General features: G+C 41.2%; 1 protein-coding gene across 2 annotated transcripts; it reads right to left on the bottom strand.

Moving 5' to 3' along the window:
- Positions 1-237: 237 nt before the first annotated feature.
- Positions 238-26431, bottom strand: rbm26 (RNA binding motif protein 26). 2 transcript variants are annotated; one of them, XM_080729298.1, is made up of 22 exons: positions 25987-26431; positions 25385-25503; positions 24754-24884; positions 24543-24634; positions 23199-23473; positions 19510-19791; positions 18433-18675; positions 16310-16456; positions 16027-16158; positions 15485-15596; positions 14266-14425; positions 12638-12829; positions 12439-12540; positions 12276-12344; positions 11922-12020; positions 11718-11792; positions 9497-9664; positions 8644-8748; positions 8139-8342; positions 7812-7898; positions 6644-6757; positions 238-3882 (listed from the first exon to the last, which is right to left on the bottom strand). In XM_080729298.1, exons 1-22 carry the CDS (start codon positions 26043-26045, stop codon positions 3793-3795), a joined length of 3057 nt encoding a protein of 1018 aa, XP_080585424.1. In that variant the 5' UTR covers positions 26046-26431; the 3' UTR covers positions 238-3792. The 2 variants fall into 2 exon arrangements, with proteins under 2 accessions (XP_080585424.1, XP_080585425.1); XM_080729299.1 differs by having other exon boundaries at positions 12439-12537.

The raw sequence follows: 26431 nt of genomic DNA, 5'->3' as shown, positions 1-26431 counted from the left end.
CATTTGACCGAGTTCTAGAGACCCAGAGGGCTTCAACGAAAGAAACAATCATACATTGATCGATAGCTTATTCACAAACAAAAGTGTTACATTTAAACTAGAAAATCCTCATGTCTTATTTTTTCTTTTATTTACTTTTTGTGGCCCATTAAGAATTAACATTTTCTTTCCAGTTTAGTTTTTCATCCAAATTGAATTGCATATTCTGAATAACATGGAAAACATCAAGAGAGCTCGACAGAATTTCATCCCATTTGTCTCTTTGACATAAATCGGAAAGTGAGGATCTATATAACGCATGACAGTGATGCTGTAAACTTGTTAGCCTATATTCTCAGAGCTCACACAGAGCAGAAAAACATCCTCTTCCCACTGAGACTCAAGGGGAGGCAGACTAATCACATCACTGCAGTCAACAGAAGCATACCAACGCACATGCATAGGCCTAGTCAAGATTCCATGAGCCCCGATCAGGGCTCTTTCTCTACATTGATCTGTGCTATCAAATACCTCTGAGAAAAATCAGAAACACAAATATTTGCATTTCAACAGGGGAAAAAAGCTACAGGAACATGGAGCACAGTTTAACACTGGCTCAGGTTGTTTGGTCATCTCCAGTACCTTCCACTGGTGTTTTGAGTAGGCCTATGGCAATGCCCCAGTAGGTAAATGAGGCAACGGGAGGGGGCATTTCATTTAAAATTCCCTTACAAAGAGATGGCAGGGTGGGTGGGTGGTTGGTTGAGTGGGGGAGGAAAGGGCAACATAAAAGGATCAAAATGATAAACAGCTTATAGACCACAAGAACAAATCTTATTTCTCACAATTATCCACACAAGCCCAACAAGCACAAGGGGTGGCCTAGCCATACTGAACATGTAGACAATATCTGGTTATTTGTCCCATTATTCAAATGAGATGCCTGAAGAATGCAGGGAGCTGTGCAGTAGTGCTTCTCTGCAGGTGGATAGTAACTCTTTACAGTCATTCACTGGCTTACAATGTGCAAAAGATTGCAACAGACATAACCTATTGTGTAAACAATGAACAGATTGACCATTTGAAAAACTACAGCCTGATAACATTGTCTAAAGGATTCAGAACAACAAACAGGGGATTTTTTTTCTTCTTCTTTTTGCTGAATGCCATACTAGGAATGCTTGTTACAGTAATGAGAAAAGGATGCAGCCACCCTGGAAGCAGATAAGGAAACTGATAACCAAATGCATCAAACTGCCGTGATAAAATAAATAACTGCTGACCACCTGCCTTCTTGCTTACTGGTCCCTGAGCATTGGCAGGTCATGCAGGCCTGGTCTGGGGTCATCTATTCCTTGCAGACAGCATGGTTTGTTCTCTTGTAGGCAGCCGTAGTGATCACATCTACTGTGAGTGATCCTGACACATTAACATAGTAAGTGCAGAATATGTGTTCAAAAACAAACAAAAGTTCACTAAAATCAAAAAAATACAAAAATGTGTTTGTTCATTTTAAGGGTTGACCTGATGGTGGCACCAGAGGACAGGTCATGGTAGGATGTTGGTCAAAAGTATATAGACCATTCTGTTTGTCTAAATTGAAAATACTAATTTATTATGAAGTTGTTCTAAAGAAATTAGGGTTTACATGAAATGTATCTTTTGGCTCAGATTAGGCAACAGATTAATTGCATGGTCAAATGAACTGATGATATTGCAATACAAGTTTCCAGTAAGACACAGATTATACATAACAGTGATTCTGAGTGCAGAATGCAGACTTCTAACAGTGTATTATTAGCCAATGCTGATGCACATATTAGTTCAAACTTGATTATTACTTATTTTTCTAACTTGTTGACCGTTTTGAAAGATGCCTAAGAATACACTGACTGGACTAGCAGTCTTCATCTCAACAGGCTTTTTTCCAGCTTCATAAACACACATTGATATAAAACTCCTGCTAAAACAGATATTTAGCTATATTGTATTTTTAAGGCACCAATATTGCAAACGGACATGAGGATCCCTACCTTTTGTGTACTAAATAATCTACTAAATAACCTATTAGTTACTTCCAATATTGTGTGTATGGCTATGCCGCTTTAAGAATGTGCAATTCAGATACATTTCAAATTATATACGCTTTTGTTTTTCTTCCTATCCCTGAATCAGTTAAAAATCTGTCAAAGGAAAAACTCCCATGGAAAACCCAAGAAAGAAACCTCAGAATGGATCAGAAATGCAGGGAATCCCTTTCAGGATTGATAGGACTAGGTGAGCAATCCATCAGACAGGTGATGTCTCACCCATAGCGACAGCTTTTAAATATTTAAAAAAATATCTATTTCTGACATGCAGCTTGATATTCTGAGCATTGCCATACTATGTCTATAGTAGTTTATTGAGCATGAGAGCTTTGTTTAACTCCAATGTACCTGCTCTAACCTGCTGCAGATATCACATCAGATCCAGATTCGGCATTTGCCGGTATGGTATACATCTACATTCCAAAAACGTTGAATATCGTGGGATTTCTTTTTTCTTTCCATTATTCACTCAAGATTTGTCATGGGGCACCTTTTAAACAAAATACTACATCAATGCAAGTGTGGCATGGAGGTGATCTGGAGGTTGCTTTGATAGCAGTTTTCAGATAGTCTGTATTGTTTGGTCTGGTGTCTCATCTTCCTCTTGACAATAACCCATAGACACTATGGCGGTTCAGGTCAGGCGAGTTAAATTCTCCATGATATTCAACTTATGGAAATACCTGTCCTGTATGTACACCTATACAGGTCCCAAGTCTGGCACATGTACTAAACAATTACAGCACATACAACGTTCATTCTTCACACGTAATTCTTTGTTCTCGTCATGGTTGAGGCCTCTTGTGATAAGGTGCCATGGTGCTGGTAAAATCCTGCTGATAAGACTGCACCTGTTAACACAATGCACAAAGTTTTCATTAGCTTTGTTGTTATCAAAATTGACGCCATGTCTTTTGTTTAAATGCAATTCCCTTATGACGTTATAAGATTCCAAAAGCTCTAAATAAAGTGCAGTATTTGAGATCAGTGGTGGTGCTATTCTCTTACCTTGACACGAAAATGATACAGAATACCTTCTCTTACGGATTAAAATAAAAAAAGTTTGTGGAATTTCTTTAGGAATTTACTCTTTTTGGGAAAAGGAAGGGTGTTTTTGAAATGGTCTTCATTTTTTCCAACTTTTTTTTCTTAATATCATGTTTTCATTGCCGCATCTTTTTTTTTGTTTTGTTTTTTTGCAGCTGATATTTTTTTCAGACCATTTCAATTCTTTATTTTTTTTTTTACAATTCAAAGAAAAGCCAAAGAATTGAGAAGCATAGCTGTCATACAAATCATTAAAACCCATACATAAAATATTTACACATGAGCAACTATCCAGTGGTCTAAATACTACAGATCAAAACCAATACAGTTGCAACATGGTTTCTTTTGTCTGTTAACCTTGATCGCTTTGTCTGTCATGTCCAAACAAATACCATTTCTTTAAGCAAAAAAAGAAAAAAAAATGTCTATTTCTACAGTGTAAGAATAAAAATTACCATTGCAGTAATTGATAAACACATTGTACTGAATCAAACATACACTTGGTACTTGTGACGGTACATAATTCTGCCAAAAAAAAAAAAAAAAAGTTAAAGTCTATAGCCAAAAATCAAAAGTGCCTAGTCATTTTAAAAACAGGCATTGAAAACGTGTGAAGTCGCTGCATCAGCTGCTCTCTTCCACACAAGTGCAAGCTGCAGAGGGGGTCAAATTATCTTCATCTGCGCCATGGGCGAGGCTCATTGTCGTCTTCCTCCTCGTCATCATCCTGAAGCAACGCGTCGTCACTCAGCGACTCTTCCTGGAACTGTTGGAAGAACACAGACTCAGCTCAGTGGTTCATCTTGCTGCATTCTGTCTTTATCAGTCTGTCTCTGTATCAGTCGGTCTCTCTGTATTTATAGCTGTAGCTAGCTACTTTGACTAAGATCTGTAAGAAGCGTTGATCAGGGTATGATGTGTCTGTAGTGAGGTGAGAAGTATTTAGTGAACAATTACTATTCCAGAATGAGAAGTAGACTAAATGTGTTAATGTTATACTGTTTCCTTTGTTCACTTTAAATGTAAGTCTTTTTAAGACCATTTTATACCATATTTAAGAGCAATTTACCAGTCATTGTTAAATGTCAGCAGTATTCCTTACCATTCATAAAAATGCCAATGAAAATGTGCCAACTTTTTAGGTACAGTATTGGTCGGCCGGGTTATGGCTGAACAGATACTGTATGTGTACTGTACACATAATGTCAACCAGGACATTATACAATAACAAGTCAAAATATAGCAAGCCCAAGTTATTTATCATCATTTAAAGGTTTACTGACAATATTTTGATTATGAGTCACATTGTGTTTCCACCTTGTTTCTGTAAATCTCAAATCGGCTGCCCTTCATGTACTTCTGACTCCCAACTATACAGCACTTGCTTCTTATCTCTTTTTCCGCCGTCTATATCAGCCATACGGTTACAATCTGACAAACTATTATATTTCTACTGGTAATAGCTTAGAGTTACTTATACAATATACTAGAGAATTAGCTATTATCCCAAGTTAAAAACCGCAACAAGCTTGTTTCAACTGTTCTGACTACAAAGTAAAATGGAACTGGAAAAACAGACTTCACATTTACTTTCCACGCTTTTATTGAAGCAAGTTTCATATATTGTTAACTGTCTCTGCTGTACAATACGAGTGTTTCCATGTGCAGTGTGATTCATTTACATGTTTTTGTGTCGAGTACACTGGATCTTAAGTATGCTGTTGTGCACTCGTATGGGCCACAGATCTGTGTTATTAGAATGCCTTATAGTTATTCTTCATGCAAAATAAATTACAATAGTGGCTCAATCCTCAAATAAAATGTTTCTGTGCCCAACATTTGCTTGGTATGGACATGATGCAAATGATGTAGATTTGTATTTATTTTTCAGTTTACACATTTAGAGCTGGACCAATGCAAATGAGGCATACACGAACACATAGTAGGGAACTTACAAACAGATTTGTAAATGAGGCAATGTGATCCATGTGCAGAATGCTCCTTAGCTAAGAAAACAAATGAGGCCCAGTTCCCAAAAGATACAGTGCATTGATTGACATTAGGACTGACCATGTATGCTCATTTATTCATCACACCTAACGAAACTGAGTATTCCTTTAACTAATAGAACAGACACAGGGAAACATTTTTCCTTCAGTACTAGGCTTTGAATCTAGAATGCTCAAATTGTCACTTTAACATGTTGTAACCCTTCAACATATTACAACATTACTCCTTGTCAGTTGTAGATGCCTGTATGCACATAGTGTACCTTGTTGTAAAAGAGACGTTTCTAGAACCCTGTATCAGCCTCTACTTCAAATGGGAGGGATTTTCAGCACCGACTTCCATCAGCTGCAAGACCCACCCCAACCCAAACGTTTCTATTGGATTAAGTTTTGGGGCTTGGTTTGGCCATCCCTTGAACCGCAATTTCATATTTTTGAGCCACTCTTGTTTTTGAGTTTTGGGTCATTGTCATGTTTAAATGTCCATCTTAACCATTCAGCTTCAGCTTTTTGATAGAAGACTCAAAGTTTTGTAGGGTGAGGAATTCATGGATGATGCGATGCTTGCCAGTTTCTGAGGCAGCAAAGCAGCGCTAACTGTAATGCGCTGCCTCGAACATGCTTTACAGTTTTAGGTTTTCACCAAATATGACACAGATTCATCTGTCCAGATCACATTGTCCCACTGCTGCCGTTCTTCACCCAAAGGGCTGTCAAACAAACCTCTGCCATGCATCTATACTCCTTTTTTGACAGCTTCTTCTTCTTGCATGACCTCCTATGTGGATCAAATCTGTGGAGTCTCTTTGTGATGGTGGACTCATGCACTTTGACATTGACTGAGGCCAACGTTGCCTGTAGATACCTCTGCATTACCCTGGGGTTCTTAGAGATTTCTCAGAGTATCTTTTAGTTCTTGGACTGAACTAGACTGGACAGCCTAGAGAGATTTCCAGTTGTCTGAAATCTTCTCTAGAGATGATGTTTCGGACAGTGGAATGATTAACTTCATGACTTATTTCTGGGAAATGGTTTTAAACCCCTCCCATACAAATAAGCATCAGCAATCACTCCTCTCAGGGCCTCCGATAGCTCTTTAGATTTTGGCATGGCGTAACAACACAAGTCAACAGCAACTAAACCAGATTTGCATGATTATGAGGCAGCAAATGTCATAATTACCAAAGGTAGAGCTTGCATACGCATATTCTATCGGGTAATCAGGTAGAGGACAGAATAATAGAGTCGACACACTCAACTCTCTGCCACGTTGTGTTAACTGACAAGAGATTAACAGTTTGTACATTTAGGCTTGACCATATTACTTTCTTTAACGATGCTCTTATCTGCATCTGTTCTGTGCACCTGCTTCAACTTGTAAGAATTTGACATGTTAAATGTGTTAGCCAAGTACTTGATTAGAATATCTTTCTTCATTAGGTTGCATTAGGAATATTTAGAATATCTTTCTTTTGAAGTGGTATTTGCAAAGTCAACCAAACTGAAATCTCCACTGACCTCATCATCCTCTGGCTCCGCTTCATCTACATTCGTGTTGCCAAGCGTCAGTGTAGGCTTATGCCAGGCCAGACGCAGAGGCTGGCTGTTCAACGTCACTCCGTGAAGCGCCGCCTGAAAGGATTTAATACAAGAAATGTAGAAATCGAACATTACGTACAGGTATGGGGCTCTTAAGTCTGACATCATTTTGTAGGCAGAGGAGAACTTTTGGGGCCAAAAGGCCCCAGCACCCATGAATCTTTTTACTATTTTTACTATTTACTAATTTGTCTTCTATTTCTTGTTGACAGGAAAGTGGTAGAATTATACTTTAGTCGTTATTTTTGTCTCGGATCTGTTGAAATAGCGAGGGACACATATTGACAATAAATCTGCTTGGAGGTCTGACTACAAAATGATGTCACGGCTTAAAAAGCCCATATGTGTATGCATCTAAATGAGTAAAGTATTGTAAGAATAATCGGCCAAGAAAATACAAAAGCTTGTGGTGTATGTATACAGGTACATGTATAAGGGGGTATGTGTTCATGTCAAAACATTCCAAAATGTGGATACCTTAAAGGACAACTCCGCCCTAAATAAAATCAATACTGTGACGCTACACTGCGCAGCCGCCCGCAGCCGGTGTGTGCTCCCCTTTACACTGCCTGCATTATGTGTGGTTCAAAGCAGAGGTAGTGCGATATGGATCTTTCAAGGCAGATACCAATTCTGATATTTTATATAACAGGAATGACGATAGGCTGATATCAACCAATGATTTTCTTTATTCTTCCTAGCAAAGACTCCAATATAACGGTACATAATTAAAGCAAGAATGTTGTACTATAAAAGGCATCCGATTCCACTGTCTGTGCATTTGCCTTTCATTCTAGACAAATATTTTCTTCTTTATAAATTCAAAATACATGTTGGAAAAATTTTATTACAACAGATAATTCAATTGTTTTAACAATGTGCATAAATGTCTACTTTTAACAAAAAAATGTAACAAATGGAAAATACATTTGAATAAATCTGCCATTATCTGCAGCCTTAGCGGCCGATGTACTGATATGGTATAAAATGTTCGGTTAATCCAATATATCAGATTCCCTTGAATACACTAGTTCAAACCAAGTATTTCCTGTGTATGTGCATCATGTGCATGATGTTGGGAGCTCACCTGCTCTGCTTCAGCTCTGGACCTGTAAGTGATGACTGCATTTGGCGCATGTTCATCAATCTGGCAGTCTTCAATCTCTCCAAATTGCTTCAGAAAGGAGGAAAGCATGAAAAAACAAATGAAGATCACATGTAGCCTAATCAAACTAGCTATACACTTGTGCGGTTCCTGCTCAATAAAAGTAAGACCATCATTGAAAATCACTTATTTACCCCCTCGATCAATCAAACAACCCCTAAAGTGGGGTTTTCCATCAAAAGGCCATATTGGTTCATAACTGGATATCAACCCTTCCACTCCCAGTAATGCAGTTTGAAGGTCACTTACAGCAAAATGTGGCAGCAGGTCTACGCGGTCTGCATCAGTGAAACCAGAGATCTCCAGCGCCCGTGGTCGATGGTCCACAGTTGAATGCAGCGACATGCCTCTTCCCCGTCCTCTGGAACCCCTTCCCCGCCCTCTGAGGGAACCGCGACCCCGAGTTTGGACTCCCCTGCCTCGACCTGGAGCCAGGATACCCCTTTTGGCCGCCTGGGGCAAGAGAGGAGGTGAATGGAAGACAAAATTAAAACAAAGAACACAAATGCCTTGGCTTTTACCAGCAAACCTAAGTTATTTTAGTCAAGGTGGCTCAGCTACAACATTCATTAAAAGCACAAAATGAATTGTGATAAAATGCAGTTTAGCGCCAACATTCTTTTGGTTGCTTTAAAAAACATTTTCAAGCTCATTGATTAGCGCATGAGCGCCCCCAAGTGGCTGCAATGTGAGTAGCCATGCTTTTCACACAAAAAATGTGTAAAGCACTGCCCTCTATTTTGACACTCCTTACCTCAATCTGCAACTGAGTGTATTTAAGCTTTAACATAGCAGTGTCCTCTCCAGCTTGCCCCTTATTGTACAGGTCCAGTTCTGCATCCAGCAGTTCCTTCTGGGCCTGAACACAACAATACCATGTACAATCACAAGTAGGATGATTGACTTAAAACTCAAGACAATGATATATAGAAACAATATTGATTTATTTTTGACTTGTTGTATTCAGGTCAGTAGCCTAATTTTTCAAATAGATTAAACTAACTTCCATTTTAGTGCATTCAATTTTGTCATTTCAAGTAATTACAGTACAAGCGAAATCTTTGTTAATTCCTTTACAACAACTGGCTTTTGGGTAGAATATTTGAACTGCTCTTATTCTAATTCGGATTTAACATGAATTAGGGATGGGACGATGCGCAATATTATCGTTTATCGTGATAAAAAACACTCACGATAATCGTATTGTGTAGATTTAATTTATTGTGATATTGTCCTCCGTCATGCACTGGGATCAATTCCCATTTTATTTGCCGAGCTGAATATCTGGTACCATTTAAACCCTCTATAATTAGTAAAACTACATGGAAATAACGTACTCGATAGTCTTTTTTTCACTCTCTACCAAATGTCTTTGCCGATCTACAAGCTCACAACGTGCCGCGTTGCGACGCGTTGTGAGCTTGTAGATCTGCAATTTTTGGCAAATGTTCCTCCTCCGGATAATGGATGTTGGTGATTTTTTGATCATCGTGACAATATCGTAAATCACGATTTCTTTGTTCACAATAATCGTGATATGAAACTTTCATATCGCCCCATCCCTAACATGAACACAGTGCTGGGACAAGCCAAGCCTCCTACAGTACCTGGGCCTTGCTCTTGGCTACGCGCAGAGGGTTGCTGCTACCAGAGATGGCCTTCATCTCCTCCTGCAGTTTGGTGATGCTGTTGCTCAGAGTGCCCAGTGTCCCCATGATCTTTGCCTTGTCCTCTGCTTTCATTGCTTTGTTCTTCTCTAGCCGGGCAATGAGCAGCTATGGAAGATGAGAACAAAACTAACGTCACAAGGTGTTTTTACTTCAAATGTAGACATCCCAATGTAATCTTAACCCATTTAGGCATAGAATTATTGAATGCTTTAACTATTGAAAAGTAGCAGATATACAAGCTTGTAGATCTGCTATTTTTGAAAAATCGTGAAGATATGTGCACATTTTTCAATATATATTTTTCAAAGGAAACTTTTGAGATGTAGTGCGGGGCGTTAAGGGGAGCAAATGCTAATTTCGTGCAAATTTGTCTTAAAGCGCCAAATTTTGCACAGAAGTAGCCCAGGGCATGCTCTAATGATTTAGCTAGGGCGCCCGATTTTGCGACCTTCGGGGTCGCCACAGTGGCCAAATCAAGTTGGGCTCCAGGAAAATACCCAGAAAAACATTTATTTTCTGGGTATTTAAGTAGGATGGGAGGGGTCTAACTAGGGGTTTGTCATGATGCTTTAATCCATTGCAAGCATTTCTTTGTTTTGCACAAAAAACATTCCTTGGGCTACAAATGGCCCCAGAAAACGATGGTTTAGTGATGAAAAGTGATGACTTATCACTAGGGTTGGAGGCGGTAACCGCCGTACCGCGGTATGCCGAGGTCTACCGCGGTGTCATTGTGCTTACCGCGGTAAAAAGACAAAAAAAAGGTCTATTTTTTATTGGAAAACAAGCGAGTTTTAAAACGGGGGAGAAGCGAGGACCGCATGCGCTCCATGCCGCTCTGCTCTGGGCCGTGTACCACACGTTGGAAGCCACATACGTCACTCACACACAGACCTGCACAGTGCACACAGTGCACGCAGGGCAGTAGAGTACGGAGCACAACTCTATGACGGAGCAGCATAAACTTTCTCTGTAATCCACTCGACACAAGGATGTTAATACATACCTTGTGTTGTGGCATATCTTTTTTTATTCATACGGATTACTGGCGGAGCGCGGGCTGCGTGGACTAAAACCGAAAATGAAACTATTTTACTTTCTCCACCGCGTCGCACGTTGTGCTCCGTCCAGCGGCGCGTCGGCGATTTTATAACCTTTCTGTCAAGTCTTGTAACTAAAACCTGTATATAGCAGCACTCAATCACTGCGATTTGAGACGTGACGTGAGTTTACAGAATCACTGTACACGATCTGACTACCCGTCCTCTTCTGGTTTGTTCACACAGCTGTGTCTGAAAAGCCCAAGTAGCTAGCCTACGTTACTATGGTAACCCGACAGTGCAGATCTAAAAGCTCAGAACGCATCGCGGATGCGATGTGTTGTGAGCTTGTAGATCTGCTCCTTTGAAAGCCAGACCCGCTGTGCTGTACGGAGAAGTATAACTCGGGCAGTCAGGCTGTGTCGCCTCTCCACTGTGGAGAGGCGACTTTTGGGAAGATGATTGCAATATTTTGGCTTATCGCCGAACCTTAATTAATAGATACGGGGGTGCGGTAATTACCGCAGTACCGGCGGTAAATGGGAAGACGGTAATCGCGGTAACAAAATGTCCATACCGCCCCAGGCCTACTCATCACTTTTCATCATTAATCACAGTTTTGTGGGCGTTTTCTGGGGCCATTTGTAGCCCAAGGAATGTTTTTTTGTGCAAAAAAAATTGCACGAAATTAGCATTTGCTCCCATTAACGCCCCAGGGTCTGAGGGTCTGCGGCCAAATAAATGTAATTTCGGGGGTCCTTGACATGAAAAAGTTTGAGAACCACTGATTTAGAGGAAGGATTTAGAAGTGGGGTCAAAGATCCGGGCACTCGGTGCCGTGCTGTGAGCTTGTATATCTGCTATTTTTCAATAGTTAAATCATAAAATAATGGTTAAAGTGGTTCAAATCTAATGTGACTCAGGCGCATTCCAGGTCTTTGAGGGTTAAACAGATTTCCGTGTCTCTCTTATGTACCTGTGATAAGACCTAACAAGTACCTTGGACCTAATATGGTTGTATAAAACCTCCAACATTAAGTCAGCAACAGTTTTGGTCATGGTCCCACCAGAACAATGATAAATATCTGCTCAGACGCAATGATCTCAGAGGAGCTCACCTTCTGCGCCTCGATGTGCTTCTCAAGGATCTCCTGCTTCTTCTTCCTCACGTCCTGCTGGAGCCTCAGCGCTTCCTGTGAAGGGAACCATGGGAAGTCCAAAAGTGGAGAAAGGAGGATTTTATGAGAATACGTGCGGACAAGCCCTGAGTGGAAAAGAATTGCACGTGCATGAGCAGAGCATTTAAGCCGGTATGCTCTCACCCGTTTCTTCTTCAGGGCTTCCAAAGTGGTCTTCTGAGCAACCTTCAGGGCAGCAGGGTTGTACACAGTCTTTGTTAGACCTGTAGAGGTGGAAAACACCTGAGAAGGGGATAATATTAAGAAAAGTGGTTATCGAACATGTAACAGGGGCAATGAGGACATTTCTGCTCACTCCCAATTAAAAGACAATTGCACCCGTTTTCAGGAAAAGAGCTGGAGACAGACACAGAGACAGATAGAGAGACAAAGAAGCAAGTAAAATAAGCCATGGTGGTTATGATGATAGGTTAAGCCTGTACTGTTACCAAAAGGTTTTGGATGGCCAGAGACTGACAAATGAAGGGAATTCATTACCTTCTCAACAGGAGCGGTTGGTTTGGCAGAGAATCCCAGACGCTCCTTCACTGACATTTTGGTAGCATTCTGAACCAAAAGAGAATATCATCATGTTCTGCAAGTTTTGACAAACACAAATGAAAAAGTGCACCAATATACACCTGCACACACATACACACACCTGGGAGGCTATGGCTGACTCTTGGGGGGTCTCCGAGTGTCCAGTGATCAGGGGTCCAAGGCGGTCTTTGACAGATTGTTTCAATGTGGTGGCTGCGGGCTGCTAGATGTTATGTTATGTTATGGGAGACAGGGGGTTTAATGTTAATAATATATCACTTCCAGTGTAGCCAAGTATCTAAATAAGGAGAGATCCTTACCATGAGCGTCTGTGGCTGAGGCTGGTTCTGTGTGTGAGACTGCCCTTGTCCCTCACCTCCATCCTCGCGGTACCAGTGTAATCTGATGAAGCGGTTGTTGAGTACAGCCTCGGGGCTCTGGATGGCTCGCTTAGCCTCTGAAGGGCAGGCAAACTGGATCAGCGCCCCCTCTGGGTCATTCTGATAGGCCACCTGTCAGACGGAGTAAATTAATAGGGGTCGGTATAACAAGGCATGAATATGGAAGAAGTGTCATTGACACAATGGTGGCTTACATAATGCAGTTTAGATACCACTTATAAATTAATCTTCCCGGTTCCTCATTTTATTTAAAAGATATACATTGTAAAAGGGTCTCAGGAATACATGAAGTGTAATGGTTAATTTAAGAGTACTATAGTGACAGCAGGGAGCAGGTAGAGGAAAATCTAAAGGTGGAGATATGCCATGGAAAGGTGAGGAATGAAGTGGAACAGTGCGGTTACAGGGAGAAGAGATAAAGCAGGTGGAGGATTTTATGTACATAGGGTCAACATTCCAGAGCAAAGGAGTGTGGAAAAGAGGTGAAGAAACAAGTGCAAGCAGGTTGGAATGGGTGGAGAAAAGTGTGTGATGTGCGATAGGAAGGTATCAGCAAGAATGAAAGGAAAGGTGTACGAGACGGTGGTGAGAACTGAGAACAGCTAGGTTATATTGTTGTTAGAGAAAGTCTCACTGAGGAAAAGACAGGAAACTGAGCTGGATGTAGGCTGGAGATGGAGGCAAAGGTTTTTAAGATCCTCTCTGGGAGTAACAAGGATGGATAGGATCAGGAACGAGTACATCAGAGGGACAGTATATAAAATACTGTATGTATTACAATGATGCAGGATGAATTAAACTAGTGAAGGAAACTTGATAGGGAGGACAATAAGATAAGGAAATAAGATATTATGGATGAAATGGATTACATGTATTGTACAAACCTGCAATAAAGTGTATAAAGAAAATAGTGGGTGGTTAGTTGCGGACCGTTCACAAAAATATCTACAATATGTAGACAATCTGTCCAGACTTGGCAACCTTGGGAAGATGTTTCGAGTACCACATTCATGCGCAGCTTCTGCTTATAACAGCCTTCATATTATCAAGTTATTGGACATGAATCAGCCTTTTGTTCTTGGTAATAGAAATACTGAATATGTGATTGATACCATTATCTGTCACAATATTATGTTGATACTAGGTTATACGGATTCATCACCCCAAATAAATGTTTATCAGTCTTATGCAGCCCGAATGTACATGTACAGTATGCCTATTGCCTACATGTATGTACAAGATAAGTCAGTGAAGTACAGTTAGACTTCTCACCAGCTCATAAAACTGGAATCAAACACATTAGACACCACAAAGGCAGTCATGCACGTGCGCACACAGATACTTGAGGGCTTTGTAATACCGGTTTTCATTTTTTATTGTGGCCAGCCATGGCTGATGTATTTCTGTTGCCAAGCAACACAAATACATCAGCACAGGAACATTATCAGACAGGCAGAGATCACCACGTACATGGCGCTTCATTTTCTCATTCAGCCAAGTGGTGGCATTATAGTGAACAGATACATTGAGAAGGATAAGCGTCTGACCTGGAGGTTGACGATGGTGCCGAACTTGCTGAAGTGCTCGTTCAGCTTGCTGATGTTGTTGAGCTCAGGGGGGATCATGCGGACCAACAGCTTGGCGTTAGCAGAGTTGAACGGGACCCTCTTGTGGTAACCCTGGTGGTTTGGTTTACTGAAATTGGGTCTGCGAGGAAGTCAGGCATTTTTAAATCAGTTAGAGAACATTAAACTGTACATCTATTGCAGTATAGTGGTGTAAGGGTACATGTATCCACACTGATTAATAGTTAACAAATAGTTTGACCATTACATCTTTACATTACGCTAATAGCTACACCAGGTAAGCAGTTGTTTGACAACCTGTAGTACTATCCAAGTGTTTTGCAGTGCGAGTAGAACTGACATGCATCAAATTCTTTTAATCAATGCAAAACAGAAACCAGAGCAAGAAGATACTCCCATATCTCACACATTATCTAACAAATGTTAAATGTTAAAAGAATGTAAAGCAATTCCATGTTTTGCATTTCCTGTCTTTCCTGAACCGATATTTTTACTAAACCGTGATCCCCACAACGGAGGTACAAAACAATGAGTTCTGAGAACCATTTGCACTTCCAAGTTCCAACATATGCTACAGGTTTGTTTCACTTCCATTTGATCTTTTTCTTTCTTACTTAACATTTTTATCCCACGATTTTGCAACCCAGTTTTCACCCAGTGCCAATTATCTAATGTAATCCTGGTCGCAACACTCCCTCTGCCAACCAGGGGAGAGCAACGGACTGACCTTCCTTCTATTCATGAGTAGTCCAAGGCGCTTCTTTTCACCTGACAGGGGAGAGATTCCCCGGCTGGACGGAGCACGTGGAACGAACACGTTATTCCAACCAGTTCCTTTCCCCTCCATCAGGCCTCCCGGCTGGCCAAGGGGAAGCACTATAGAGACCAGGATTACCGCATGTTTTTTGTGAGGGTACCTACCCTAGGACACACGGGGAGAACATGCAAACTCCACACAGAAGGGCCCTTTTGCCAACCCCACGTAGGGTATGGGCACTGATGACGCGGAGGCTCCAGCTGTGAGGCGACAGTCTAGCTGTGAGGCGACAGTCTAGCTGTGAGGCGACAGTCTAGCTGTGAGGCGACAGTGCTACCGACTGCGCCACCGTGCCCCCCCATTTGATCTTTTCTTTAATAGGACATTTTTCAGTTGCATCTTTGCAGTGGTACATTAGCTTACTTGTCAAACCAAGGTTTCTTGGAGGGCATGCTCCCATCATGCGAGGGGGGCGGTCTCTTTCTAGGGTCAGACTCCATGACAACCCTCATATTGTTGTTGTTTAAATTCTTATCTGGGAAGGAGAAATGGCAACATCAGTATACAGTTGATTGAGAGAAACAGCACAAGACCTACAGATCATGGTTTTTACATACAGTACGATCTATGTAGAAACCATGACTGCAGGGCTAGAGGCAGATGGATAAAGGCAACACTTACTGCACTCAAGTACAGTGTTTCATACTAAGGTGTGCATTTCAGTGCAGACGCAATAGTAGCATGTATGAACCGACCCACTGCGACTAAGTACTAGTGTATCAATGACTCCTGGCATTCTCTCGGTTTCCGTTCCAAATAAACTCGAGAAGGTTTCTCCGCTCTGCTCTTCTGTCAAACGTTATCAATGGAGCTCAAAATGATGAGACACGACAGGTTAGACTAAGAGAGAACGACTGTTGGTTCATTCTTCAGCCTGTGCTGTGGTAAAGAAAACAGGCAAATACCTCGGGGTGGCTGGTCCATTTCCACAATGGAAATCAGGTTGGGTCTCTGAGCATTGACCCGGCGGTATATAGGCCTGGAGGTACTGGTGATGCTGGGAGCCTCTGGGTTGTACACATCGGTCTCATAGGCGTCTGGTCAACGGAAAAAGGAGAACTAAACATGTTAAAAGAGCTCAATTTAATAGAAGTCGAGAGGCATGAACGGAAACCCACCCCATCCCTATACGCTAAGGCTTGTGATGTGTTTTTATCACCCACAAGGCAGTCCTTCTGTCAGTCTTACCGGGAGTGAAGGGCGGCCGCGGAGCAGAGGCCTGGGGAAGCGAGGAACGGATTCCAGAGGTGACGATGGTGGGAACTGAGCTAGTAACAGAATTGGGGGGGCCGTCCATGCCTGAGGCTTGCAATGGAGGAAGGGGAGGAGGGGGGCCTGTACGGAATGGAGAACAAAAAGGAAATGTAATATGGTGGGTAGACTCAATCAAGCAATATAATGAATAATGAAACAGCCATTATAGCCATACTTTGAGGCTTTAAAAGCACAGCAGGTCTAAGGTGCATGCTAAGTAGGTGACTAGTTTTTCAGCTGCTGTAACAAACTTGTTAATACATAATTATTTCATTCTTATATACATACTTTAATGTAAGTCTTCACAATATATCATTTCAACACTGACACTAAACGTGCAAATAATGACTCATTGTACTATACCACTTTCACTACTTGACAGAAAAGGTAAAACTATCAAGTTCTGCATTTTTCAAGTAGAATCTGCTAGAAAAACAGTATAGTCCATCTGATAAATAACAATGATTGAATCACTTCCTGGTAACTAGTCTTGCACACACAATCCATGAGCACATGGGAAGGCGTTGGCGAGGGAAGGGCTGAATGAACCATTTCCACTGTTTAGTATCACTGCATGCACTGTGCGAACGACGGCTACCGCCTAATTGTTTATAGATCAGAGGTTCCCAACAACCGGTATGTACCACCAGTCCGCGAGAAGACGGCCGGGAATTCCAAGTTTATATAGATTGTACAAATATGCGCAGCAGCGCAGGCAACGTGAGTCTGCAGTATAACCTCGTGCCACCACAAGGATTTTACACACAGCGGACCGGCTACTTCCGTGTTGCATAACAGTGACATCACTGATGAATCCTTGGCATCTTTATAACAACCTTCGAGTAGTAATCAAGGTATAATTGCATAGGTCTGTGTTACTTCAGTCTCTACTATCTTTCTCCTAGCCTCGTCTCAACGTGCAGCGGTGCCAGCCAGGCCACTACAAGCTGTGTTCTGCCCTAATGAAACACTAAACAGGATTATTATTTCACGTCAACATTCAAGTACAACTATCAGGAGATGTACGTTTGTAACCCAGGCAAGTAATGCGTCACTCAGCAAGTTTAACTAAACTTTTCCACCTGTCCAAAGTCAAGTGAAACCCACCTGATACAGACGTAACCTTTTAATTATATCACTACATTATGTAATATAATAATATAAATAGCAGCTTGTCATCGACTGGCTCTCAACGTCTGTATTTTGTTATGATTGATGCGCGATTACGACTACAATTCTTTTTTTCTTTACTGTTTTTGGCATATATTGTTAAGAATGTTCTCATTATGGCCACTGATATGCTCTAGTAGTGTGAAAACTCACCCACAACCCTGTCGCTTTTTGTGTTTGTCCTATTAAAGTGTTTTTTGAGTGCTTTTTAGGCTTTGACAACTGCGATTTTGCAACACACAGCAATAAAATCACTTTTGGTGTGAGTGCACCTTTACAAATAAAAAAAGTGCATGTTAACTCGGAATTCATAGAACAAAGTGCATGTTAACAAATACAGCTCATATTCAGAATTCAATCAACTTCATTGTTGTCCAAAAACGTATTTAAAAAAAAGTCCCAGGACTTTACTGTTGCTTTGGTCAATGGAGATCAACTTTATGAAGCATTGGTGGCAATGAGTCCCTTTTTTCCACCACAAGATGGCACTATGACTCAATCATAATATTAAATTGGGATTGACTCAATGGATGCTATAAAAATGGCATTATGTGCGTTTTTAAATAGATCTGTTTCACGTTATGGTAAAGTAAAGCATGTTATAAGTGGGGTACACTGCGTTTCAATTTCAGTTCAATTTTATTTGTATAAAAACATGTGTTCAGCAAGCTGGAGAAATGAGCTTTTTAACACATTTGTGTTAAAAAAATTGAAATATAAATTAAATATGTACTTTGCTGTGCTGTAAATTGTGCAGCTACAGGATGACCATAGTTACTGAATTGTGTCACATTAATACGATAGAATACAGCAATTCAACATACAACATGAGATTGCATGGCTTTATGCTGTGAACGGCTGTTAACTGCGGTCATGAATATCCCTACCTGCAATAGGTGGAAGGCTTGGTGGCAAGGTGCCTGGTGGGGGCACGGGAGGCCGGAGGTTCACAGGAGGAGGGCTCAAGAGGGGAGGAGGGGGCGGAAGGCCTGGTGGAGGCTGTGGGTCCACACCAGGGATGGGTGGGGGTTGGAAGGGGAGCATGCTGGGTAAATTAACATCCTCCACCACAACTGGGTCACTGCCATGGTCAAAGGGGCACATGTCCCCTCGCATGCAGAAGCCCTTCTCTGAAAAAGGGAGAGAGAAATAAAAAGAATATGAGTGACAGCACAGACACGTGCAACTGAAATACTGGAGAACAGTGTCTAAAAAGAAATATATTTTCAAAAGCTGCTACTTTGAAAATGTCATATCACGATTATTGTCAGAAAAGAAATCACAATTTACGATATTATTGCGATAATCAAAATCCATTAACCTGGGGCAATATTTTTGGCAAAGACATTTGATAGAAAGTGAAAAGAATACTGTAACAAGTATATTAAGTAAGCTTTACCAATTATAGAGGGTTTAAATGGTACCAGCTCGGCAAATAAAAGTTGAATATGACGTGACGGAGGACAATATCACGATAAATTAAAGGGATATTCCACTTTCAAAAAAGCTTTTGGTCACTTTATCGTCTAATCAGGCTTTTATGAACACCCTGAACAGTTTTTAATTTGCTTGATTCAATATTTAGATATTTGATGTAAATGTTATCAGCCCCCCCAGGCTCAGGGCCTCTCCACACACACACACCCTGAGCCTGGAGGGCCTGATAACATTTACATCAAATATCTAAACATTGAATCAAGTAAATTAAAAACTGTCCAGGGTGTTCATAAAAGCCTGAATAGACAATAAAATGACCAAAAGTTTTTTTGAAAGTGGAATATCCTTTAAATCCCCACGATACGCTTATCGTGTGTTTTTTATCACGATAAACAATAATAATGCTTATCGTCCCTGAAGTCCCATCCATAAGCAGTAATAGCCTTAAATGCTAATATTTGGGACAATCCAACAGCTGATAAAAGTGACCAGCGATTTCCAACACAGTCCCGTCCAGTCATCCTCACCATCGTAGTCACGGCAACGCTTCCTCGGCTGAGGGGGTGGGCCCCGGATGAAGGGGCCGCGCTCCCCAGGGTGTTCTGGCCGGAAGTCTGACCAGCTCTCTGTGGTGGTGTTGTTGCCATGGTGATGGGTGGGCGCGATAACCGTGATGGTGCTGCTCAGTGTTGGCACAGGGAAGTGTGAGGTGGTCGCTGGGGACACCAGGGTAGCAGGGGTGTAGCCCTCACTGCCCTCAGACCGGTCCACTCTGTCGTGGTCATACTTCAACTTGGCAGGATCACGCTCTGTATTAAGTGATGGGGAGACAAAACCCACTGTTTGTTAACAATAAATCAAAGGACCCTGATACGTCCCATGGATGGAATGATATTTTACAGACAGTATGAGTTGGATGGGAGCCATCAGTTAATCGGGTTTGAGACCATACACCATACGGTGTCAATATAGACAATAAAATCCTTGTGTACAACTGTAATCAAAGGGAATTTACAAAATTAACAGTGAAGATTTTACAGTGTTTGTGACATGTCCTTGTCTATTCACAGGTATGGCCATATATCATAAATAAACTTTTTTTTTTTTGCATTAATGGCTTCATTCTTAAATGTCACAATTTCTTTTACATTATCTCCTAAAGTCATTCAAATGTATGTTACCAATCTAATCTTACCTGAATAACTACTGAGTCAATGTTGGCTTAACATCGCTGCATGCTTATATTAGTAAGTCATAGATATTTGAAGTTCATTCAAAAATCTATTATTAACAAACTACTTTATCCGTCCTGTTATCAGTCATTTCACTCACTGCAAAGCTGAGCTGCGTGATGTGCTCACTGTGCTGGTCGTCTCCACTCCACAGAGGTGATTTAGATCGCCTTGTAAATCCATGCTCCTGTTTTTTATTAACTACAAACAAGTAGCTATTTGCAGCTATTTGTAAAGTCCTTTGTTTGTTATGTTTTCACCGTTGATGCATGCGTGTGTCGTCGCGAATCGCGGTGAAATCGTGTCTATTTTGCGTCTATTTCATAATTGGCTTAGTTATAAAACCATGATATTTTTGTTAAGCTAAAATATCGAATAGGATGATATCTGCATTGTAAAATACAGAGTATACTTCTGTAAAAAAGAAAGCTTAAACTTGTATCATAAGTAACAAACTTCCTGACTGCTGTGGTCATAAGGTAATTTGTTTTCCCCCCAGTTTCTGTTGGTAAGGCATCACAAGATTTCTTTTCATATCTGATAAATAAAATAAATAGAGGTGAGGTGTCCTGAACCTTATAAGGACTTCTTGAAGACCTTTTTAATAGCCTACCGCAATGAAAACATTATCCAAATTGTTTTGAAAATAGCCGATCTACAAGCTCACAACACTCAAAAACATTTTATGGGAACCCGTAAAACATTTCTGGGACCCATTTGAATGACCCGACCCATCATCACACCAACTATTTTGAGGTAAAAAATGTTAATTGTTTGATATAAATATGCTATGAAAATCCTAGATTAGGCTACATCTATCTTTCTATCTGCAGCATGAAATGAATAGATCAATAGAATATCTGTGTATTTGTATAATTGTTATTAACCCTTTCAGTGCCACCTTTTCACCACTAGAGGGCGCCCAATGGCCATAGAATCCAAGCCGTGCACAGCCATGACGCGCCTGAACACTTTCCTTTGTGCATGAACAGGAACAGGATGAAGTTAACTTGAAGTTAGCTATTGGCTACCAAGCATTTTAGAAGCCCTATTTTCGGCGATTTAGCCATGATTAAACCTTGCACACCTCATGGATATGCATGGAACAGAGAAAATGAGCTCTAAAGATCCTGGATTGCATTGGAGTGGATGGTAAATATCGGCGGCGCGACGCTCTCGCGGGCCGTGTAAACAGATGACGGCCAGCGGCCCAGCTCGAAAAAAAAAAGAAAAAAAAATTATATATATTTTTTCTTTTTTTAAAGCCGAACTAGTTCGGGATAGGCACCCTGATACGGTCCAAATAAAGCCGAAATAGTTCGGGATTGGCACAATAGGAGTTAATAATCATAATAAACCTAAAAACTAGCATAAAACAGTATCATGATAATGTTGTGTATCGTGATACTGCATGAAGAGTATCGTGATAATGATTTTTTCCAGTATCGCCCACCCCTACCAAACCGTACTTTGTACTTACATCTAGGCTTGTCACCAGAACCGATACTTCGGTACCTAGTCGATGCCAAAATGTGACGGTACTGTACGGTACTGACTTTTCTACAAGTACGGTAGTACCGAGGTACCGTTGGTACCGAGATGCCAGATCTGGCCGCTTCTTTTGTGTTGTTTTTGGGCTGTAAATGAGCGGTTATCTGGCAACCCTCACCCTCTGATGCTGTGTACGTGACGACGTGGAGTCGTGGAGTACCAGTACCACGCTTTAAGAAGTAAAACAACAACATGCAACATGGCGGCGCCACACGCATCTGCGTCGCGTCGTCTTTTACCAGCAGCGACAGCTGTCCCTCCATTAGTTGAGAAGAAAAACTAACCAAAAGTCGCGTATAGTATTTTGCATTCGAGGATGAGCGGGGATTAATAGTTGGTCGTCAAAAAAACTGTATGCCGTAACCGTTTCCAGACGAAAGGGAGGAACACATCCAACTAGCGAAACATCTAAAAAGACCGACATCCAGACTTGTACAAAGAATTCAAGGTGAGTGCATTTGAATTCTTGTGTAATCATTGTTGCCCATATCTAATAACGTTACTATGGTGAGTCCACACAGTAAATGAGCTGCCTGGCAAAGTAACGTTATGTCCAGCTCCAGCCTCGTCACGGAGAGCAGCCCCCGTCTGTCCCCCATAATAAAGTTATATAAAGTTGCCAGGCAGCTCATTTACTGAACCGCCTAACGTAACGTTAAACAACCCTGGAAATTGAATAATACATACGTTCTTTGTTTGAGAAGGCTGGCATTGCCGTTTAGCCAGTGTTCTTTTGAGTTTCCTTTTTTTTTTCGCTAGGATTGTGTGTGTGTGTGTGTGTGTGTGTGTGTGTGTGTGTGTGTGTGTGTGTGCGTATGGGCGTGCGGTCGTAATAGACTGTGTGTGCGCGCGCGGTTGTATAGGCTATGATTTGTAATAAATAAATATAACTAAAAAGGGTTTCACCACGTCATTAAATTACTGCTTGCACTCTGTGTGTGTGTGTGTGTGTGTGTGTGTGTGTGTGTGTGTGTGTGTGTGTGTGTGTGTGTGTTGCTGTAGTCTAAGCTACACCTACTAACTGAAATCTCTATGTTCTTTTCACAGTATCAGCCAGAGGAGGACTTTGACAGGGAGGACAGGCCAGAGCAAAGCCAGCAGCAGCAGCAGCAACACACACAGCCAACACTTTTATTTTATTAATGATACATTTTTTAAGGCTAAATGCACAGTATTTTATTTTAATCATTTAAAGATACATGCAACTTCTGTTTAATCATACAGTATTGTTGTTTGTTGTTCACTTCTAATAAAGGAGTGTATGTTGAACTACTTGGGATTTATTGTTTATTTTTTATTTTTACCGTGGTATCGAAATGGTATCGAGAATCGTGGAATTTCAATGATATTGGCATCGACTACTAAAATTCTGGTATCGTGACATCCCTACTTACATCTGAAGTCAGTTCATAGTTGGTCAGCTCATCGCTTACCTCTACTTCTGCTGTGGCTCCTGCTGTGTGACCTGCTCCTGGTGCGGTCTCTGCCCCTGTCTCTATCCCTGTCTCTCTCTCTTTCCCGGTCCCTTTCTCTGTCCCGATCTCGAGCATGGTCCTTGCTCCAGCTCCGGCTACGACTACGGCTGTAACTGCGACTGCGGCCCCTCCTTCGGTTGTAGCGATCCCGGTATGAGTCCCTTCTTGGGGGATTGCGGTCATAATCCCTTTTCCTGGAGCGATCGTCCCTCTTGTTCCTTTCATCAACTCTCCTGAGAATTCAAGTAAGAAAGAGGCAGGACTTGTCTGCTTAAACCAGGCCATGAAACGTGTTATAACATAACATTAACTGATGGATTTTAAAGTTCAGACAATAGCAAATTGGATTTAAAAAAAGAACAGTGCAACACAATGATGTAACCACCAACCAAATACTGGTAGACATATTTAACAGTTCCAATGCCAAAAATGTCCAGGAACGTGATAAGAATTACCGCGGTGCAGCGCCACAGCCCCGTTATCACGTCCAGGGACGTGTTAGCTGGTTAGGTAAACAGGTGGAGCAAAAAGAAAAAAAAAACTCATTTCCCCTGATGCTTCGTGAAAGTAGCTCCTGCTCGACCGACTTCACTTCCTCATTCACATCCATTCATCTTGGTTCGGTAAAATGGCTTTTTCTTCATTTGTTTATCCCCCATTGCTTGTTTGGTCAAGACGGAGCCATTTTCTATAGACTGTATCTCAATCATGCATCGCAGCGGTTGTATTTTTTCTTCCCCGTGTGAAAGACAAGGCGCTGAACGGCCGTGAACGAGGGCCGCCGCACGCACGCCGCCACCGAAAATCAGGTAAATTTGGTGCCAAGCATTTTTACGAGTAGCAAACACACTAAAAACAGCCAAAACTCAGCTGGAATTGATACGAGTTTTAAACTCTGTAAAGGGATGTAAAATGTTAAGCTTACATCGACAACAAGCGTTGAAATCAAATCAAATTGCGTGGATCTCAGGATCCACATGGGAACGCTGTGGCTATGATCGATGTGGACCTCAGAGGTCATGTGGGTAGCCAAGAAATCAATTTGAGAGGTGATACAGTACGTGTGCGTGGGAATTTAGTTTTATTTGAAGGATGGAATCCCTGCACCACAGACAAAGCAAGTGGTGTCCAAAACTGTCCATATTGCTTTCTATTCATGTGGTAGACAAACTTATCCAGTTACTGGTTAGTGACCCAATTTGTATACCAACTTCTTTTGGAAACCACTTTCATTCACAGATTGACGCTTACAAAGATACATGACGATGAGTCAAAAAGATGGGAAGAATCACAAACACGTACCTGCTATCTCTGCTGTAGCGAGAGCCTGATTGTGGAGGGCTGTGATTCAGTCGCCGAGAAAATGTCTTCTCTCTGTCTTCGTCCCGATTTGGCTACATGGAGGAGAGACCACCAAATCAGCATGGTAATAACAGAAATTACAAAAATGATGGGTGACGTTTATCTAATAAAAATATGACTTTACCAAGTGGCGACATGATCAGCAAATTACCTCATCCTTTTTCTGCTCTTCTTTCTCTACTTTAATCTCAGCTTTGACCACAGGGGCCGGCTGTTCCAGGAGTGGGAGGTAGCTTTTGTTGTTCACAGCTTCAAACAGCCGATCCACGAATGTCTGGGTCTCTAATAGAACACGGAGGTGGAACACACACAAAACGTTGACTCAAATATCTATGGCAGACAGTGGTTCTAAACCTGTGGTCAAATTATTTTGGGGGGTCCTCAGATTAACTTAATGTGCAACATTGTTTTCTCACTCAACAGTAAACATTAAACAAACCAATATAAAGTTTAAGTGTATAGACTATAGTGGGTATCTGCACATTTCTAAAGTGACACATTTAAGAACTTTTTAATACCTCTGAAATGAGAATCAGACATTGGCCAAATGTTCAAATATTAGAGGCAGAAATTGTGAAAATAGCCGATCTACATGCTCACTGTTGTGACTGAGCATGTAGATCTGCTATTTTCACAATAGAACCGTGTTATACAAAATGTAATGCCTCAACTCTTAGTGCTCATCATCAGGGTGGGGGGTCCCCAGATCAAATATGATTATTTAGGGGGTCACAGCCTGAAAAGGTTGAGAACCACTTATCTATGGAAATGGAAATTAATACCTTTCTGAAGAAATACATCCAATTGGTCGATACACAGGGCTTTAAGTTCCTTTTCAGTCTTGTCTTTCTTCACCAAAGCTACAACATACTTGGCGAGGGCAGAGGGATCTGCATCACAGCTGTAAAAAAGTGAAGGACAAAAACAACGTTGTTGACATTTGCACAACCGTAAGAGGGAGGGAGGTAGTTATAGTTAGCCTGCCAACTGTAATGATTTACAAGAGGCTCATGTCCACATGCATAAATGACACACACTACAAGACACAAACAGAAGTTAATATCTGATGTCTAATTCAATGGTTATTCAAAGTGGATATGTGGGTATCTCATATAACATTGAAAGACAGACGGATAGAACATAGTAACTTTATCTAGGATAACATCTATTTCAAAAGCAGAAAAAGCATAACATCAAATACAAAGGCAGACAAAAGTCTGCAACTCTGACAGTGTACAAATGGATCCATTCGTACACTGTCAAAGTTAAGGGGAGACCTTTAAATGTCAAAGTTTTGGAACCACTGGTCTTAATTAATCCATGCTAATCAATTAATCTCAGTTTGGCATTTATTTAGCAAGTGAGTGTGAGTAGGCATACTTACATTGGCTCAAGGGTTTTGGAAAGCCATGTTTTCAAGGCATCAAGGTTTTCAATAATCATTTTTAGAATATAAAACCGAATCTTTTCCCCCCCACACTACAGAGGACAGAGGTATTAACGTTAGCTTAGCGTAACGTTTGTTATCTGTCTGCACAGAGAGCCGACATTAGCTGAGGACCAGGCGAGTTTTAATGCTCTTTTGGCCCAAGTTGTGCTGCTAATGGCAACGTTAGCTTAGCCGCTAGCCGTTAGCTGGCTAGCAGATGCCTTAAAAACGTGCTCAGCGATTCTCTCCAACCTCTGGCGACTCCTTTATTAAAGAAATGCAGACTGAGAGACTGTTAGTTACCGACAGCTACTCCAATTAATATCAGAATGCCAACAACTGCTGATCTTTTAGCGTAATTAAAGGCGCATCATTTCCCACACTTCACTACTGTCACTTA

Source organism: Nannobrachium achirus, assembly GCF_963921795.1.
Source record: "Nannobrachium achirus genome assembly, chromosome: 7".
NCBI classification, from domain to species: domain Eukaryota; kingdom Metazoa; phylum Chordata; class Actinopteri; order Myctophiformes; family Myctophidae; genus Nannobrachium; species Nannobrachium achirus.
Note: the sequence above shows the minus strand (reverse complement) of the source record. Positions and strands in the feature narration are given on the sequence as shown.